The sequence below is a fragment of the Furipterus horrens genome, unplaced genomic scaffold (assembly GCF_987537825.1).
Source record: "Furipterus horrens unplaced genomic scaffold, mFurHor1.1.pri manual_scaffold_5, whole genome shotgun sequence".
NCBI lineage: Eukaryota > Metazoa > Chordata > Mammalia > Chiroptera > Furipteridae > Furipterus > Furipterus horrens.
In genome coordinates, this window is record NW_028327175.1 from 164,438,217 (window position 1) to 164,459,652 (window position 21,436).

Genomic DNA, 21,436 nt, shown 5'->3' on the forward strand with positions numbered 1-21,436 from the left:
AAGGTATAATCAAATGCAAATAATGAAATGAGCAGGTCTTTAACTGCAATCCAGATTGAGAAGCAGAACATTTACTAAGGCCTTTGAAGCTCCTTTACTGGTACCTTAAAGCCCCTGTATACCCCACCCCAATTAGATCCCCCTGCACCAGCTGTAACTATTTCCTAATTATTCTTTTCTTACTTTTCTTTTAAATTTACCACATAGTTATATATTTCTAAACAATGTGAGAACTTACTCGTGCTTACATATAGCTATAATTATTCAATTCCATTGAAGGAATATGCTAGAATTAATCCATTTTGTGATGATGGATAGTTGAGTTGTTTCTAGCTCTTTGCTATTATTACCAATGTGGCTATGAACAATCTTACATGTGTCCTAGTGTGGCAGGAGTTTTTCTAGAATGTATACCTAGTTGTGGAAAATGCTTAGTCAACTTTACTAGGTAATGTCAAATCGTTTACCTAATTCCTGTACCAGTGTAAACTCAGCTCTGTATAAAACTAGCATGGCATCCTCATCATCAAGTGGTATTGTCAGAGTTAAATACTTGCTAATCCAGGAGGTTTATAGTAGAATCTCTTTTTGGTGTTAATTTGGTCTCCATTAATGAGATTGAGCATCTTATGTTTTCCTCTTGAAATGCCTTTTCGAGATGTTTGCCTATTTTTTTATTGGGTTGTGTTCTTAACTTACTGAATATCTTTATATATTCTGGAGACTTGTTTTTTTATAAATATCATTGTCAGTACAATGAAATCAGTCACTCTTCTTAGAGGATTTCTCAAGGACATGAAGATCTTCGCTACTTTTTCTAGTCTTGGTATCCAGAAAATAAACTTGATTTGTTTTTCTCCTCTCTTAAAAAGATATCTTTTGAGGAACACAAGTTTTTGATTTATTAGAGTTGAATTTTTTAATCTTTAACTTTATAGGTTGTGCTATTTCTGTCTAATTAAGAAATCCTTCTTACCTCTACAACATTAACATATTCTTTATTTTCTTCTAAAAACCTTACAGTTTTGCCATTTTCATTTAATTCCTTGATAAATTCTGAAATTTTATTTTTTATATGGAATGAGGTCATTATATTTTTTTAAGTCAAATCTGGTTACCTAAATACTATTTTCTAGTAGATCATCCTTTCCTTATGGAGTCATAGCACTAACCCTGTTGTAGCTCAGTTTTCCACATTTGTATTGATGCATTTTGTGACTATTTCTTTTTTCCTTTTGTCTTTAAGTCTGTATCTATCTGTATCTATCTATATCTATGCCAGTACCACACTGTGTTGTTCTATAATGTGTTGAATCTGGGAAGGCAAGTCTTTCCTTCCTTGTTTTTCATAGTTAGCAGTGTTTGACTATTCTTGATCCTTTATTTTTTTAATGCATATTTTAGAATCAACTTGCCAAGTTCCCCAAAACCTTGTTGAAACCTTGATTGAACTTCATTAATGAAAACTTCTTATCCAAGGACATGGCGTATATCTGTATTTTTTTAGATCAAAAAAGAAAGTCTTTCTGTAAGGATTTATTATTTTCTTCATCACTGGCATAACTTGTGTTGTTTTTGTATCTTTTTTCAAGTTACTTTCCTTTAAGTGCTGCTGTTATACATGTGTGTATATAAAAAATAAATATACATAAATTTGTATATTTCTTTTGTATCCAACCGTCTTTCCAAACTCTATTAAGTCCAAGAATGCATAGATTCTTTAGCGTTTTCTAGATGCAATTGTATTAGCTAAAAATAATGACAAACTCATCTTTCTTTATACTTCTCAATTTTTTTTTTTACTTTAGTCTCAGTGCTCTTATTAGGATCTCCATGCTATATTAAATATCATTGATTAATCTTTGTAATGGAACTACATGTGTGTTTTATTTACTTTTTAATTCTGCTGTTTTTAAAACTGCTGATACAGTTATTAGGTATTTATTTTACAATAAGAAGAAAATGTTTTCCTTGCTTTCTTAAACGTAAAGTAATTAAGCTCTTAGTGAAGACCTGAGAGGTCATTGTAGGTGTAATATGCATGACCGTGAAAGCTGCTGTTGCTTCAGGTCTCGTATGTGACATATTATTCTATTTCACAGTGTTACTATTCTATGACCTTCAAATTATACAGCTTAAAATCCATTTTCAACACATATACATTTGTATATATTGCCAAGTAAATAAACTCTACTACCTAAATGTATAATAACTTAAATTTAGTACAAAATGAGGTTTTTAAAAGCATATATATGTGTATATATGCTTTAAATGTTGACTCTACATATACATATGTGATATACTATATATTAAAATTCTTTGGAGACTATGAAAGCAATAACGACTTAGTTATTGATATATACTTATGGCAGTACCATTAAGGAAACAATTTTAGAATAGCAAGATGCTAACACTTATAAAAAGTGGATTATTAAAACTTCATTCGGTATGGCACAACTTCCTTATTTGTCATCCTTTTTGCTGTGAATGTTAAATGAGCAGTAATGGAGCCTACTGGGTTTATAGTTTCAGCCACCATGAAAACTATTCATGAAGGAACTATATATGGAAAAGAAAAAAATGTGACTTACAGACTTTGTTCATTTCCTTCTAAAATATCCCTAGCTCTTAAGTGTCTCCATTAAGGCTTCCATACCTACTAACAATATTTCTCAATTATGTGTAAATGACATTAAGAAATTCTAGACATTATAATCTCTTCTACAATACTGTATGGAATGGACAACTTAAGTTAGAAAATCATATTGCCTTTTTCCCACACTAGCCATTCCACCTCCTTGTGCTTTGGGGAAACCAGCTTAGCATTTCTCTGCACTGTTTAAATATATGTTTCAGCGTCATCTCAAACACTGGATTTAGTTATGCAAAAATCAATCACTGTGTTTAACATCAGTAAAAGAAAAGTCCAAGTGAAATTAACAAGAAGAGAAATAAGCTGTACCAATTGTTAATGGACAGAGGTTTATTTTGAGAGTTCTAGATCTGTAATTGTTCCAAGATTCAGAGCCAGCCAACACATGCAGTGTCAGTAAGGAGCCTTTATCCACCCTGTGCCTCGACAGCTGCAGCCTAGGGTCTAGGACATGGCCTAAAGTTGGGGGAAATCTGAAAGGCCCTGGGAGAAGCCCACTGTACAAGGATCAGAGAGGAGTTAGAGGTCAGAGAGAAGGAACCAAAGTGGAAAGGCAACAACAACTGCCTCAGCATAGGAGTTCTTGATTTGGAAACCTGTGTTGATATTTCTTGTCCTCCCTTGTTATGCTTCCTATTCCCATTCTCCTGGCTGTGTTGAAAGGCATATATGCAGTGCTTTCCCTTAGTTTTCAAGATGATGTACTGACAAGTACCGTAACATAAGGGTACCAGCATACAGAGCTTCTAAGAGATGTTTTCATACTAAGCATACACGCCAAGTCAATTTTTTAAGATTTTGCTTCTTGAATTCCTGGTAGGCCCAAAATTTTTACTAAAAGAGAGAAAACTTTTTAAAATATGTATCTGTAAGCCATATTTATTTGCTAGTTTTTGTCAGTCTCGTTCTTTATAATTCACCACATTCAGTGACTGAAATCTAAACAAGCACTTTGTTTACTTGCTGACATGGTGTTTGTTTATATTAATAATACATTGTTATTGTTGGTATTTTTTCTTACCTGAAAATACTTTTTTTGGAATAATATCTCAAAATGCAAAGAACTTTTAAAAATAGGTAGCCGACCAAAAATTCTATTAAAAAATAAGTAAAAGATAAGAGCAAACAATTCACAGAAGGGGATTTCTTCTTTAAACATGTAAAAAGATGTTCAGCCTCACTCATAATAAGAGAAATGCAAATTAAAATTACACTGAGATATCATTTCTAACCCATCAAGTTGGCAAAAAATCAAAAGCTTGCCAGTGCACTTTATTGGTGAGGTTATAGAGAAACGGGCACTCTTAAACATTACTGGTGGAAATACAGAATGGTTCAACTCCTATATAATGGAATTTGGCAATATCTCACAACACTACTTATATATTTACCATTCAACTCAGAAACTGTACTTCTAGAAATGTGTCCCAAAGATATACATGCCAACAACACAAAAATACAATGCAAAATATTATTCATTGCAGCATTATTTTTTATTGCAAAGCATTGCAAACTATATGAACATCTTCATATAGGAAATGATGTGAGTAAACTGTGGTGTATCCATACAATAAGATACTATATAGCTGTAAAAAAAAAAAAATGAGGAAGATCTCTGTGAAGTGATATGCAATGATTTCCAAGAGATATTTTTTAAGTGAAAAAGCAAAGGGCAAATGAGCATATGCACAGTGCTACCTCCTTCTGTGTAAAGAAAGAAGAGGAACTTAAAATGCTCATATATTTGCTTACCTTTATGATAAGAAACACAAGAAGACAAACCAGAAAATAGTGAAATTGGGTACTTGAAATTGGGGCATGTAGGGGTATAGGGTAAAAGGAAGTAACACTTCTTTGAGTATATCTTTTTTAGTTTTTACTTTTGGAAAGATGTTAATATTCTACCTACTTTTTAAAAAATTAACAAGGATAGAAGGAGGGTGTTAAAACTCAAAGTAAACCAAAACCCAACTTTTTTTCAACCTTAAGTAAAAGGAACCACTCTGAAGTGGGGTGAAAAAGAGATTAGTAGCACCCTAAACACTGTATTTGAGGACATGGGAGAACAGCAAACCAAAACAACTCCTTTTAGTGGATTTATTTATTTATTTTCTGTAGTATTAGGAGTGAGGCCATTTTGAAGCTCTTATGGGTATATTATAAAACTGAGCAAAAAATAAATGTATATAAGTGTGCGTGTGTATCTGTGAGTGTGGTACACGCATACTTCCTAGCCCTATTCGCTGACAGGGTCCAGAAGCAAAGAAAGCACCCACCACCACCATCGTGGTCATTCCGCCCTAATAGAAACCACGTGTCCTGGGAGAAAGGCTGGTTTCAGGGCTGAGATAGAGTGGGTATAAGATGGACCTGGGACATTCAAATTAAAGACTATAATGGATTATAAACCATTGATGAAAAAAGAATCTGTACCTCCTTATTGATAACAAATAGATTAAAACTAATAAATGTGTGAAGGGGTAGCTCTTACATACAGCAGATAGCCAAGAGCTAACTGGCAAATGAGAAAAGAGTGATGGAGTTGGAAAACCTTCACAGTAATAAGTTTCTTCAGTTAAGAATATACTAAATCTAGGAGGGGGGAGGGGGCTTTTGATGAAGAACAGAATATTTGCATAGTCTTAAAATGTCTTATCAATGGACTGCTTGTTATATGCAAGGAAAAACAATAACTGTACAATGGAGAAATAAGGCAGCAGCTTCATCAAGGGATCAAAATTAATGTCACCAGTGAATAACAGCTGGGCGTAATGTGCCTCTAAGAATGATACCCTGAGTTAAAATCTGTCTTCCATTCCCAAGATTACCTTGAGATTTGTTCACAATGCCATAGTAGCTCATTCTATGTTAATTATTGAATTGTATGCTGTATCTTCATTTATATTTATTTATGTATGCTTAATGTTTGTATTTCCATACAAATTCCCAGAATTTTAGTGTTAGACTAAAAACGTCCCCTGAAGTTCTCCATGGTAAACTGAATTTCTCAAGTATTTTTTTCTCTCGGTAGAATTTATTTCATCTGTAATGTGTTTATTGAACATCTAAATACTGTTTTTTTCTTAGTATTAAAAAAATGGACTAAAGTGTAAATATTCTATCTTTTTGCAATGTTACGTGCTCACAGGATCATAATTCACCTTAAAATGTACTTGTTTAGAACAAACTTGCCTGTACAATGAGCTGTTTCAGATAAACTGGTGAATTTTTACACTTTGATAACTGTCGTCTGATTAACCATTTTTAGAAATGCTGCGATCCCATTTTAAGTTTATACTGGTAACTTTTTTGAAATTAATTTCACCTCTGTTAGAAATGGAATAATATCTTCTGACTACACTTGATTGAGCACTCCCATGCTGGTGTGTGCTTTTGAGCTCTGAATGAGCTGGATTGGATGTTTTTCTTAATGTCACTTCTGAATTGAAATGACGTTGTTATAAGGATGGTTGACATTCCCTTGTCTCAAAAGTTTACTCATACCCATCCAATAGCACTTTTGTGATGGAATTATTCACAAACAAATTTTTCTCAGGGGAAAAATAAAGCTTCCATGATGCCCTAAAAAAAAAAAAAAAAAGAGAGAATGATACCCTGAGAAGGACAAAACATAATTTTTCTAGTATTTTGGAATCTATGCCTCCTTATTGATAATGGAATGCATAATCTGAATTTAATCATGAGGAAATATCAGACAAACCCAAAATGAGAATCACTGTATTAAATTTAGAAGGAGTAGGAGATGACTGTATTCTTCAAAAATATTCCTGTCACCGAAGTCAAAGAAAGACTGAGGAAATGTTAAAGATTAAAGAAGACTAAAATTACAATAAAACCTAAACTAGATTCTATCCTGGAAGGAAAAAATGCTATAAAGGACATTTTAGGTCATTGCAATATGGACAGTAGATTAGATAACAGTATTATAACAGTGTTACAGAAATTGATGACTGTGGTTATGTAAGAAAATAACCTCATTCTCAGGAAAGACTGATGTATTTAAAAGAGACATGATAAATACAGACTTGCTCTCAACAGTTTAGGGGGGAGGAAATTTCATAAAGAAAGTATATGTACCCAAAAGGAGCAAAATGTCAATAATAAAAACATCTGGATAAAAGATATAGGGATGCTTTTAATATTATTTGTATTCATGCAACATTTCTCTGAATTTGAAATTATTTCCAAGTATTTTTAACACTTTAGACCAGCTAATAATTAAAAAGGTGAACTTAAAAAATTATATTGGGAAGCGTTATGCTAACTGAAATGAGCCAGACACAAACGGACAAATACATATGATCCTACTCACAGGCAGTACCTAGAACAGACAAACTGATAGAAATGGAAAGTAGAATAGCAGTTACATACAGCCAGGAGTATAGCGTTATTGTTTAATGAGTATGGAGTTTCTTTTTGAGCGATGAAAAAGTTCTGAAAATTGATAGTGGTGATGCTTACACAACATTGCAAAATATACTTAATGGCATGAATTGTATACTTAAAATGGTTAAAATGGTACATTTTAGGTTGTGTGTATTTTATACAATAAAAAAAATCATATTGGGGTTGTTTAGTTATATTATAAAAGGTTCTCTGTGATTGTTTAACTATAAGCTCCCTTTGTTTATTTAAACCATTTTACACAACTTTTAAGACTCACATCAACTACAGGTTCCACTTATAATTTATTATATAACATCTGTAGTTCATCTCAGTTGTTTTTTAAAAATAGATTATCAAAAAACTGATATTCACCTGGGACAAAAGTCTTAGCTTTTTTCTGCATCCAGGTTTTCCACTCGTCAAAGCAGATGTTTCTTCAGAGTTCTTTCCTTCAGTCATCAGCTCGCTGTTCTCTTAGAAAGAGGATGCTGGTGCTTATACTTCACAAAAATATTTCATAAACATGAGCTTTTCCTTTTCTCACAAAGATCATACCAGGAGGAATGAGGAAAACAGATGTTGCTTATAAGGATTCTAATAGACGTGTTTCCATTGTAAGCTGATCTGACTCTGAATTTGGCATCTGCTCCATTCACCGTGGTGGGCTGTGCATTTAGTCTCACAGTTTGGCTGGAAGTTAATATTAACCTTTGACTGTTACCTGAAAACTCAATGATAAAATGCTCTTACTAAACCTCTTGAGAAAGTGATTTCACATTCTAAGCAAACGTCTTCAAAATACATCACTCCATTTCCCAGATTAATTTTATTCTTTGTTTGGGAATACTTACTTATTTTATCTGATACAGAGCATTTCCCAAATCTGATGGGGGGAAAAGCCTGTGTGGTCAGAATGGTAGAAGAGAAGGGACATAAATCTCTTATAATGCTCTCTACAGGTCATTATACCACAGCTTCTCAATTAACCTTCACCCACCCCCACCCCCCAAGGCTGCCTACAGTTTAGGGGGAAAGCCTAGAAGTCTGGCAGCAGAGCAGTTTCTCATTATCATCTGTTCTTCTGAGTATTTGAGTACTGCTACAGCAGCTCAGGTTTCCTCTAGAGGGGAAGTAGTCACAGATTCTGCCTAATAAGATGTATGTTATTTGTACAACACTTTTTTTCTTTTTCTATAGTATTATTGCAGTATAATTGACATGCAAAAAATCTGCACATATTTAAAGTGTACAATTTTACAAATGTTGACAAATGTCTGCACCTGAAACCATCACTATGGACATAGCCATTATGCCCATGTTCTTCCTGCCTCTTCTCATCCCCATTTAGATTGTTTCCAGTTTGGGGCTATTACAAATAAAGGTGTGTGAACATTCATCTGCAATTATTTGTGTGGATATATGATTTCATTTACCTAGAAATAGAATAACTCAGTCATATGATATGTGCATGTTTAACTTTTTAAGACACTGACAAATGATTTTTCAAAGTGGTCTTATCATTTTATATTCTGGTAATTAGTATATTAGTGTTCCAGTTGATCCACACCCTTGCCAACACTTGGAATGGTCAGTATTTTTTACCTACTCTAGTGGGTGGGCAATGGTATCTAATTGTGGTTTTAATTTTCAATCCCCTAATGAGTTTGATGTTGAACCTTTTTTATGTGATTATGTGGCATCTGTTTACCTTTTTTGTTAGTGTTTCTTCAACACTTTGGCCCATTTTTTGTTGGGTTATTTCTTGTTTTTGAGGTATAAAGTAATTTAATTTGGCAAAGTCCAAATTATTGATTTCTTTTATAAAAGTTTGTATTTTTTTATGTATTCATATCTTTGGTAAATTCAAAGCACAAAGTTTTTTTCTATTTTTCCTCAGAGTTTTATGGTTTTAGCTCTTACACTTAGATCTATGATCCATCTCAAGTTAATTTTTCTAGATGATGTGAGGTAAGGGTTGAAGTTTTTGTTTTCTTTACATATGGCTGTTCTAAGACCATTTGTTTAAAAGATTATCCATTGTATTGCTTTGTTACCTTTGCCAAAAACCAATTGACCATACAGAGTAGATTTATTTCTGGAGTCTTTTTTCAGTTGTATTGAACAACTGATATGTGTCTATCTTTGTATCAATACCATAGTGTCTCGATTACTTTAGTTCTATAAGTCTTAAATCAAGTACACTTCTTTTTTAAATCTGTGTTTTGACCTATCTAAATCTTTTGCATTTCCACATAAATTTTGGAATGAGTTTGTCCATATCTGTAAGAAAATCTTGCTCAAATTTTTATTGATATTTTGAATCAATAGAAAAATTCCTGCCAAACTGATAACATTTTTTTAATCCTCACAAGAGAATATGTTTATTCCGTTGAGAGAGAGAGAAAGAAACAGAGAGAAACATCGATTAGTTGCCTCCCAAACACACCCCAACCAGGGATCAAACGTGCAACCTTTTGGTGTATAGGACAATGCTCCAACCAACTGAGCCACCCAGCCAGGGCCTGATAACAATATTGAGTTCTCTTATCTATGAATACTTTATATGTCTATTTATTTAGCATTCTTTTATTTCTCTCACTATGTTTTATCATTTTCAGTGTGCAGGTCTTACACAACTTTTGTTAGATTTATCCCTAGTTTTTTCACATATTTGATGGTATGATAGTGTTTTTAATATCATTTCCTAATTGCTCGTTGCTAGTATATACTATTGCTGTATATATACACATTACTAGTATGGAAATTTAGTTGGTTTTTATATAATGATCTTGTATTCTGTAACTTTACCAAACTCACTTAGTAACTTTTTTCCTAGAACTTTTTTTCCATAAGATTTTCTACATAGACCAGGATTTCTCCAATATTGGCATTATTGTCATTACAGTATATTTATCAGCATTCCTGGACTGCAGGTGCCAGTAGCACCCTGTGCCCCAGTTATGACAAAGAAAATTGTACTGGGGACGGGGAGGTCAAAATTGCCTACTATTGAGAACCAAAGACGTAGACAATCTTGCCATCTGCACTTAAAGACAGTTTTACTCCTATTTCAATCTTGATTTCTTTTTTTTCTTTTTAAGATTAAAAAAAAATTTTGTTTTATTTATTTTTAGAGGGAGGAGAAAGGAGGGAGAAAGAGAGTAAGAGAAATATCAATATCTGGTTGCCTCTCATGCGCCCCCAACTAGGGGCCTGACCCGCAACCTAGGCATGTGCCCTCACTGGGAATCGAACTGGCAACCCTTTGGTTCACAGGCCAGCACTCAGTCCACTGAGCCACACCAGCCAGGGCTATTAATTTTTTTTGTATGCCTGTTACACTGGATAGAATCTCAAGTACATTTTTTTAAGAGCAAACATTCTTGCCTTGTTCTTAATCCTAAGGGAAAAACATTGTTTCATCAAACATTAAGAATGATATTAACTGGCCCTGGCTGCTGTGGCTCAGTGGATTGAACGTCGGCCTGCGAGCCAAGTGTCGCTGGTTCGATTCCCAGTCAGGGCACATTACCAGGTTGCACATCAGGTCCCCAGTTGGGGGCACAAGTGAGAGGCAACCACACAGTGATGTTTCCCTCTCTTTCCCTTTCCCCTCTCTCTAAAAAATAAAATAAATAAACAAACAAATAAATTATTTTTTAAAAAAAGAATATTAACTAAGTTTTTCATAAGTGCCATTTATCAGGTTCAGGAAGTTTCCTTTTATTCCTAGTTGGATGAAAGTTTTTATTAGCAATGGATGTTGGATTGTCAAATGCTTTTTCTGCATGATTAATGTGATCTTATGAGTTTCTTAATATGGTAAATAACATTGATTTTTTAAATTTTATTTTTTGACTTTTAGAGAGAAAGGAAGGGGGAGAAAGAGAGGGAGATCAATTTGTTTTTCCACTTATTTATGCATTCACTGGTTGATTCTTGTATCTGCCATGACCGGGGAACAAACTCACAACCTTGACCAATAAGTTCAATACTCTAACCAACTGAGCTATTCGGCCAGACCTATTTTTCTTTGTTTGTTTTTCCTGTAGCTCCATTCTTTTTTTTTTTTTTTTCTATTACAGTTGTCCCACTTTTTCCTTCATTGCTTCCCCCAACTCTGCCCACCCCTTCTCCTACAGTCAATCCCCACCCAATTGCCCATGTCCATGGGTCATTTATACTATTTCCGTGACTAGACCCTTCCCCTTCTTACCCCTCTTCTCTCCCTCCCTCCTCTCCCCTTGTCACTGTTAGTCTGCTCCTTGTTTACATGCGTCTGGTTCAGTTTTGCTTATTTGTTTGTGTTGTTCATTAGTTTCCTGTATTAAGTGATATCATATGGTATTTGTCTTTCATTACCTGGCTTATTTCACTAAGCATAATTCTCTCTAGCTCCATCTATGTTGTTACAAATAGTAAGAGTTCTTTCTTTCTGCTGCATAGTTTTTCATGGTGTAAATGTACCACAGTTTTTTGATCCACTTAGATTGTGATCTGAGAAGATGCTTGATATAATTTCAGTTTTCTTGAATTTGTTGAGACTTGTTTTGTGTCTTACCATGTGGTCTATCTTTGAAAATGTTCCATATGCACTTAAAAAGAATGTATGTTTTGCTTCTTTGGGGTGAAAAGTTCTATATATATCAACTAAGTTCATCTAGAGTGTTGTTCAGTGCCTCAATATCCTTGGTGTTTCTTTGCTTCAAAGATCTGTCCATTGTTGAAAATGGGGTGTTAAAGTCCCCTACTATGAGTGTGTTGCTGTCAATATCCTTCTTGGAGTCCTTCAAGATTTTCCTTATATATTTGGGTGCTCCTATGCTGGGTGCCTTTTTTTTTTTTTTTTTTTTTTTTAAGTATATTTTATTGATTATATTGTTACAATAGTTCCAATTTTTTTTCCCCTTTGCTCCCCTCCGCCCAGCACCCCCCTTCCCCAACAATCCCCTCTCCAAGTCCATGCCCATGGGTCGTACATACAAGCTCTCCCGCCTCACCCTTTCATATATTCTTCTTCTTCTTTTTTAAAATTAATTAATTAATTAGTTAAATATTTTAACAATAAAAAATAACAATTCCTCCCTCTCAGACTTAAGACCCTTTACAATCTTATAAAGGACAATGGATGAAGGTCTCGAGCTCCTCTAGCTGCTTCAAGCTGGACATGGTCGTCGTCCTACCTACCCGTGGGTCAAGAAATCCCTAATAAGAGTGGGGATGTGGAGGGGAGGGTGGCCTTCCCACAAGGGGAAGGATCGTGCAGACTCCAGGTTGGTTGGCTGTCTCTGGACAACGGCATGCTTGGTTTGACAGGCTGGCATCCTTGTTGTATTCTGGGGGCAACAGGGTTAAAGGACATCATTTAATCCGTAACCACTAGATGACAAAAGACAGGTATTAATTTTTCAATGTCCCACATTAGGGAAAAGAAGGGCTTCTTTGGAGGAAGGTGTGCCAGGTACATCTCACCTGTCCAAAACCCTTTTGCCCATTATACTTATTTTGGACTGAGGGAAATATTTTAGGTTTCCCCCATCTCAGGCCTCTGGGCTTTTTCTGTCCAAGCCATTAGGATAGAAAAGAGAAACCAGTTTTAAAGTGAAGCCCACAGACCACCCCGTTCTTCACCAACCCAGCCACTTAGTTCAGCCAAACCATTGAGTCTCAGGAGGCAGCAATGCAGACAGGATTAAGTGAGGCCTATGCATACAGATAATCACTCAGGTAATGAGATTGTAGGCTTATGCCCTTTGAAAACAGAAAACACATGTTAATTTTTGTAACATAACCCACATACAAGTCTCTAAATCTGTAGGACTGTCTTATCGGAAGGAAAATCCTTGTCCTTCTAATATTCACTGAACTTGCATTTCTATTCTTTATATTTTTATTCCCCCCCCACTAAAAAATTTTCTGTTTGTTTGTTTTTCCACTACAGTTGTCTCACTTTTTTTCCCCCTCTTGCTTCCCTGCACCCTGCCCCCCTCCCACAGTCAGTCCCCACCCAGTTGTCCATGTCCATGGGTCATTCATACATGTTCTTTGACTAGACCCTTCCCCTTCTTACCCCTTCTCTCCCTCCCATCTCCCCCTTTGTTACTGTTAGTTTATTCCTTGTTTACATACCTCTGGTTCAATTTTGCTCATTTGTTTGTGTTGTTCATTAGTTTCCTGTAACAGGTGACAGCATAAGGTAATTTTCTTTTGTTGCCTGGCTTATTTCGCTAAGCATAATTCTCTCTAGTTCCAATCATGTTGTTGCAAATGGTAGAAGTTCCTTCTTTCTTTCAGTACTTATTCATTGTCATTTTCCCCCTTTGTACTCGTGTTCCTCTCTGTCTCTCTGTTTCTTCATCTTCTTAAAGCAGACCCTTTAGCATCTCTTGCAATGCTGGTTTGGTGGAGATGTATTCTTTTAGCCTTCTTTTGTCTTGGAAACTCCTTATTTCACCTTCCATTTTGAATGAAAGCCTTGCTGGGTAGAGTATTCTTGGTTGTAGGCCTTTGTTTTTCATTGCTTGGAATATTTTTTGCCATTCCCTTCTGGCTTGTAGTGTTTCTGCTGAGAAATCTGATGATAGCCTTATTGGAGCTCCCTTGTATGTTATTAGTTGTTTCTCTCTTGCTGCTTTTAGGATTCTCTCTTTGTCTTTGAATGTTGGCATTTTAATTATGATGTGTCTTGAAGTGGGCCTGTTGGGGTTCATCTTCATTGGGACCCTCTGTGCTTCCTGGACTTGCGTGACTCTTTCTCTCGTCATGTTAGGAAAGTTTTCTGTCATTAGTTTTTCAAAGAGGTTTTCTATCCCTTGCTCTTCTTCTTCTCCTTCTGGAATTCCTATGATACGGATATTATTACGTTTCATGTTGTCCTGCAGCTGTCTTAGAACCTCTTCAGTCTTGTTCAGTCTTTTTTCATTTTGTTGCATTGTCTGGGAGTTTTTGTGTAGGTTGTCCTCCAGCTCGCTGATCCGATCTTCTGCTTCCTCTAGCCTGCTTTTAATTCCTTCTACTGTGTTCTTCAATTCAGAGATCGTATTTTTCATTTCCTCCTGGCTCTTATTGATAGCTTCTATGTCCTTTTTCATGCTCACGTAATTTTCTGTGAGTTCCTTGTAGTTTTTCTGGAGTTCTTTGAAGTTTCCGCTGAGCTCATTCAGCTTCTCCATAATCCATGTTTTGAATTCCATATCTGATAGTTCGCTCCCCTCTATTTCATTTAGCACTCTTTCTGGGGATTCTACCTTTCCTTTTGATGGGAGGTTGTTTCTCTGTCTCCCCATTTTTTTGACTCCTATTGTTTGTTGGTGCTTCTTGGAATCATGCTGGGTGCCTTTATGTTTACAAGGGTTATATCATCTTGATGTATTGTTCCCTTACGTATTATGAAATGTCCTTCTTTGTCTCTTTTTATGGCCTTTGCTCTGAAATCTGTTTTGTCTGATATAAGGATTGCTGCCCCAGCTTTTTTTTCATGTCCATTTGCTTGAAATATTTTTTTCCATCCTTTCACCTTCAGTCTGTGTAAATCTTTTGTTCTGAGGTAGGTCTCTTGTAGACAGCATATATGTGGGTCATGCTTTCTAATCCATTCAGCTATTCTATGCCTTTTTATTGGTGCAATTATTCCATTTACATTTAAGGTTTTTATTGATAGGTACTTATTCATTGTCATTCTCCCCTTTGTACTTGTGTTTCTCTCTGTCTCTCTCTGTTTCTTCATCTTCTTAAAGCAGACTCTTTAGCATCTCTTGCAATGCTGATTTGGTGGAGATGTCTTCTTTTAGCCTTCTTTTGTCTGGGAAACTCCTTATTTCACCTTCCATTTTGAATGAGAGTCTTGCTGGGTAGAGTATTCTTGGTTGTAGGCCTTTGCTTTTCATTGTCTGGAATATTTTTCACCATTTCCTTCTGGCTTGTAGTGTTTCCCTTGAGGAATCAACTGATAACCTTATCAGAGCTCCCTTGTATGTTATTAGTTGTTTCTCTCTTGCTGCTTTTAGGATTCTCTCTTTGTCTTTGAGTTTTGCCATTTTAATTATGATGTGTCTTGGAGGGGGCCTGTTTGGGTCCAGCTTCATTGGGACCCTCTGTGCTTCCTGGATTTGCATGATTTTTTCTCTCATCAAGTTAGGGAAGTTTTCTTCATTACTTTTTCTGTTGTTACTTTTTCAACATGATATGTATATTATTATGTTCCATGTTGTCCTGCAGCTGTCTTAAAACCTCTTCATTCTTTTTCATTCTTTTTTCATTTTGCACTGTCTGGGAATTTTTTTCTACATTGTCCTCCAGCTCACTAATCTGATCTTCTGCTTCCTCTAGCCTGCTTTGATTCCTTCTACTGTGTTCTTCAATTCAGAAATTGTATTCTTAATTTCCTCCTGGCTCTTATTAATAGCTTCTATGTCCTCTTTAATGCTGGTGTAATTCTCAGTAAGCTCCTTGTAGTTTCCCTGGAGTTCTTTATAGTTCTCTTTGAGCTCACTGAGCTCATTGAGCTTCCCTATAATCATTATTTTGAATTCCAGGTCTGATAGTTTGCTTTCCTCTATTTCATTTAGCACTGTTTCTGAGGATTTCTCCTTTCCTTTCGATGGGGGGTTGTTTCTCTGTCTCCCCATTTTTTTGTGACTCTTCTTAGATTGATCTGCACTTCCTGGATCTGCCCCTGGTGGCGTCAGATCATGTCCCAGTCTGCATCTAGGCAGCCTGTTGGGGACTACCAGAAGTCTACTGCCTTTCTCTGTCTTCTTTCGTTGTTAATCTATTCAATCTATGATCAGCCTTCAGGCTTAAGCATTGAGAGTGGGGCAGATTAATTCCTGTGGGTGGGGCTATTGCTTCCCCTCAGGCTGACACCACTTGGAGGGGAGCGGTCTGCCTGCAGTATGGGGAATGAGTCAGCCTTGGGACCTGGTCAGCTGCTCCCTCAGTTCTCTCCTCAAAGCCTCCACCCCAAATTCTCCTTAAGTGTCTCTAGTCCTCTCTGTCCTCCTTCTGCTGGAGACCAGGGTAAGTGTGTGCCAATACATTTTCATGCATGATCTCTTTAAGAGCTTTGTCTCCAGCTGTTTCTTTTGGGCCAGCAGAAATACCCTGTGGCTTTTCACTTCTTAAAGCTGGATGCTATATTACTTTCTGTTCTGTTGCTGTAGTCTGGGAAGCCCAGCTGGGGGTTTAGACCCCACCCTTCTCAGTGGGAACCCCCAGCTGCTGAGCTGTTTCTCAGTCACAGCCCACCCAGTCCTTTTGTGTCTCCGTACTTCCTACCAGCCACATTGTGATGAAGTGGCCTTTTCTGTCTGTCCATGGTTATAAGGCTTCTCTCCAGCTAGTGTTCAGTTGGTTATTCCAAATGATTTCTCCACAATTAAGTTGTAATTCCAGAATGGTCCTGGGAGGAGGTTAGTGTAGCTTCCACTTACTCCTCCGCCATCTTGGATCTCTCTGATGGATGTTATTTTGAATGTTATTCCTAGGATAAATTCCACCTAATCATAATTTATGATCTTTTAAAATATACTATTGGTTTTGATGTGCTAAAAGTTTCTTCATAATATTTGCATCTTTTCTGATTATGTTACCCGAATAAGTCTAGCTTCAAAGAATGAGTTGGAAAGTATTCCCTCCTTTTCTGTTTTCTGAAGTATTTGTATAGCATTGATATTATTTTTTCCTTAAATATTTATGATGCCATCTGGACCTAAAAATTTCTTTATAGGAAACTTTTTAACTACAAAATCAATATATTTGATAGATACAGGCCTATTCCAGTTATCTTCCTTCCTGAGTGAGCTTTGATAGTTTGCATCTTCCCAGGAATTTTCCATTTCATCTAACTTATCAAACCTAGTGGTATAAAGTTGTTAATAATGTTTCCTTATTATCTTTTTAGGGTGTAGATTCTGTAGTAATATCACCTCTCTTATTCTCAACATTGGTAATTTATGTCATGTCTTTTTTTCCTGACCAGTCTGCCTAGATATTTAATTTTGTCCTATTTGGACTCCCACTTACATCCTCTCAACTCAGTGAGACTGTCGAGCTCTGCGTGGGTTGGCCCTTTTTGGTTATGGCCTGGTAACTCTTGGTAGTAAGCTAGAGCAATTTTATGGTTTTTCTCATTTGTCCTTCTTTCATGCATCATTGTTGGCTGATATACAGTATTAGAAAAAATTTGTTTTATATACTTTGTCTTTATTTTAGTTGTTTCTGGAGAAAAGTAAATCTGGTTCTGTTCTTTTTTTTCCCACCATCTTGGTCAGAAGCAGAAGTCCTCAATACTGTTTTCTGCCTTATTATGTATATTTTAATATCTACTTGGTCCATGGTGCTTAACTATAGAAATCACTTCACTCATCTCTGGGAGTGAAAGGAAGATGTAAGGTCCTTCATAACTTCTGTTATATTTTTTTAAGTAATTTATTTATTTTATTTTTAGCAAGAGGGGAAGTGAGGGGGAGACAGAGGATGAGAAACATTGTTGTGCAAGAGAAACTGATAGGTTGCTGCAACCCTGGCACATGCCCTGACCAGAATCGAACCTGCAGCCTTTCCATTCGTAAGACTATACCCAACCCACTGAGCCACGCCAGTCAGGGCAGTCCTTCATAACTTCTCGGATCCCAAATTTATACTTGGAGAGACATCCAGATGATAGAATTTTGTCCAAAACAATATACTTGGAATAACAACAGTACACAGGGAATCCAGAGAGATAGGGAAAAAGACAAATGACTGATAATTTCTCAGGTGTAACCCAAGAAAATATTATTTGGCTAGTATTTCTTACAATCTTTTAGTCTCAAAGCTAAAGGAAAGAATGATGGTTTAGCCTTATAAAGTTAGTTGTCATGTCCCAACTTAAGCTCACTAAAATAAATATTAGGGGAAGCTCTCAGTGTTTGAGGGAAGACCTCTGTAACAGACTGAAGGATGGGATAGGTGTATAGACCATTTTTTGGTACAATGCAGTGACTTTTCTCAGCTACTACTTAGTGCTCATGTTCTTCCCTTTGTGTTTCAGGTTTTCTGTCTCAGCTGGTCTCTGACAAGCCGCTGACTGAATGCATCCGTGCTGGCCACTATGCAGCAAATGTCATAATTAAGCGGAGTGGCTGCACCTTTCCTGAGAAGCCAGACTTCCACTGATGGAAGAGCAGGAAACCCAGGCCCAAGAGTACAGACACTGCCCTGATTCCTTGCTGAGAATTCCCATATTAATAAAGAAGAAAATTATCTGCCATCCTTTCCTATATAATGTTCATTCTTAATTTAGCAGTTATGGTAATGCTCAGTAGACTCTGTATTCTCTCAGCAAACTAAAAATTGATGTTTATTTCCATAGTATGATAGTGCCACTTAAATGTCAATTAAACAGGAATTTTATTTCATTTTCAATTACTTTGTAAATTCATGTGTATTTAGCATATTGATCAGGTTTTTTTACATTTCTGCTTTGACCACAGATGCGATTTAATATAATAGATATTTTTAAAGGAATTAATCCTAACACAGTAATCCTTAGCATTTTATACAAGTACATTGAAATTCGGGATGTGTGCATATGTGTATGTGTACATATATATATGTACCACGTATATACATAATAAATAGCCAAATAAGGTACAGAAATATTTATCTTGCCAAGTTATGCCAAATAATTTCTTCAGTACATAATGAAATGTATAATAAACTTTAATAAATAAGTTGCAAAATTATGTTATAATATTCAAATCATAATCTTATATTTACTTATGGTACTCTGTAATTTGATACAAATAAAAACTTGTCTAATGGGAATGTTTTTTCTGTCTTTGCCTTGTGCTCAACAAGCTAAGGAAGAAAGATCATTGTTTAATACTGGGCCCTGAAATGATACCAAACTTGGTACTGGAGATAAAGAAGAACAACATAATACATTGAAAAATACCAGTATTGAAGACCAATAAGTCACTGTTTTAAGGAAAACAAAATGCTATAATAGAACCTCTGGAGTCAGACTCAATTATCTTTATATGATCTTGGTCAAATTACTCAAAGCTTCTTTGAGCTTCAATTTCCTTTCTGTAAAATGAGTTAATAACCCCTATGCTCAAGGTCATTGAGATGATTTGAGAGAGAAAAACCAAGTATAAAATGCTTGGTACAATGCCTAATAAGTGCTTAATAAATACCTGCTATTTTTATCATAATGATTATTGTTTTTGAAGAAGAAAAAGATAATATTTATAAAATTAAACCATAGAAAAGGGTTTGTTTTTGTTTTGTTTTATGTTTAGGTAAACTTTAAGATGTCCTATGCTTACTTGACTTTTTTTGAGTATTATTGAAATAGAATTTATATATCATAAAATTTTCCATTTTAAAGTATTCAAATCGTGGTTTTAGTATGTTCACAATATTGTGCAGCCATCACCATTATCTGAATCAAGAACATTTCATCACCCCATAAAAGAAACCCTATACATCCCAATTCACCCCATTACCTTCCCCTGGCAACTACTAATCTGTTTTTTGCCTGTATGAATTTTCCTCTTTGGACATTCATAAAAATGGAGTTATATAATGTGTGTTCTTTGATGTCTAGCTTCTATTACTTAGCAGGTTTTCAAGGTTCATCCACTTTGTAGCTTGTAACAGTACTTCATTTCTTTTTTTGCCAAATAATATTTCATTGTATGGATATACCATATTTTGTTTATTCATTCATCAGTTGATGGAAATTTGGGTTAACATTTTGGCTATTATGAATAATGCTGCTATAAACATTCATGTACAAATTTGTTGTATGGACACAGTGTTTTCAATTTGAGGAGATATATACCGAGGAATAGAATTGCTAGGTTACATATTAACTTCATGTTTAACTTTATGAGAAACTGCCAAACTTTTTTCCATTGTCACAGCAAGGTTTGAAGGTGTCAGTTTATTTACAACTTTATAATGCTTGATATTATCTGTATCATTATAGCCAGCGAGTATGAAGTGATATCTCATTGTGGTTTTGATTTTCATTTCCCTCATGACTAATGATATTGATCTTCTTTTCACGTGCTTTTTGGCCATTTATATTTTTCTTAGGAAAAATGTCTATTTAGGTCCCTTGCCCATTTGTCCTTTTATTATTGAGTTGTAAACATCCTTTACACATTGTAGACATATCTATTACTAGATATATGATTTACAAATACTCGTATTTCCATTCTGTGGGTTGTGTTTTTACTTTCTTGATAGTATCCTTTGAAGCACAAATGTTTTAAATTATATGAAGTCTAATTTATCTTTTTTTTTTTTCAACTGGGCTTATGGTTTCATATCTAACAAATCATACCTTATCCAAGGTCACAAAGAATTACACCTATGTTGTCTTCTAAGAGGTTTATAGTTTTTGCTCTTAGATTTAAGTCTCTGCTCCATTTTGCGTTTACTTTGTATGTAAGCATACAAAGTTAGGGGGTCTAAATTAATTATCTTGCATGTGAATATTCAGTTGTCCCTGCACTTTATTATAAAGATTATTTTCTCCACTATTGAATTGTCTTGGCATCCTTGTCAAGAGTCAGTTGACCATAAATGTAAGGTTTTATTTTTGGCCTCTCAGTTCCATTCCATTGGTCTGTATGTCTGTCCTTATGCCAGTCCAGACTGTCATAATTACTGGAGCTTTGACTAAGTTTTGAAATCAGGAAATGTGAGTCCTCCAACTTGTCTCTCATGAAAAAATTAGTTTGAGTTCTAGGATATCTTTATCATATTAAAACTACTACAGACTGTCTTATAGATAATTAGGAGGGACACTGATAAACCTTTTTCTACTCTTTTTTATTTTTTTTCAATGAGAAAATATCTTGCCCCAAGACTATTGCTCATTAGCACTCACCAACTAGGCTTTTCAGATAGTCACTATTTATAGGAGGTTCCAAATTATGTTATTTGGTAGTAATTATTAGGTTGGCCAAAAGTTCATTTAGTTTTTTCCATACGATGACTCTAGTAATGTTTAGTTGTCTTTAACTTCATTCAAAACAATTTCATTAGGTTGTATTGTGACCGCTGTCATGTCAGCATCCTTTTCTTTTTTAATTTACAAAATTGGTGAATTTTTGTGCAGCCATTTTAATATTGAAGATGAAAGAAGATACACAACACTTTCAGTGTATTATGCTTTACTATTTCAAGAAAGATAAAAATGCAACTGAAACGCAAAAAAACTATTTGTGCAGTGTATGGAGAAGGTGTTGTGACTGATTGGACCTATCAAAAGTGGTTTCTGAAGTTTCTTGGTGCTACTGACATTTTGGCCAAATAATTCTTTGCTGTGGGGCTGTCTTCTGCACCGGAAGATGTTTAGCAGCACCACTAGCCTCT

The 21,436-nt window shown here is 35.4% G+C and overlaps 1 protein-coding gene across 1 annotated transcript in view; it reads left to right on the top strand.

Annotated features, from left to right (window-relative positions):
• ADK (adenosine kinase) overlaps positions 1-19,260 on the top strand; it is a 648,653-nt gene extending 629,393 nt beyond the window's left edge. The window contains exon 11 of the mRNA XM_090278245.1: positions 18,093-19,260. Within this exon, the coding sequence (XP_090134371.1) occupies positions 18,093-18,217 (125 nt within the window). The 3' untranslated portion in view covers positions 18,218-19,260. The remainder of the gene's footprint in view (positions 1-18,092) is intronic.
• Positions 19,261-21,436: the final 2,176 nt, after the last annotated feature.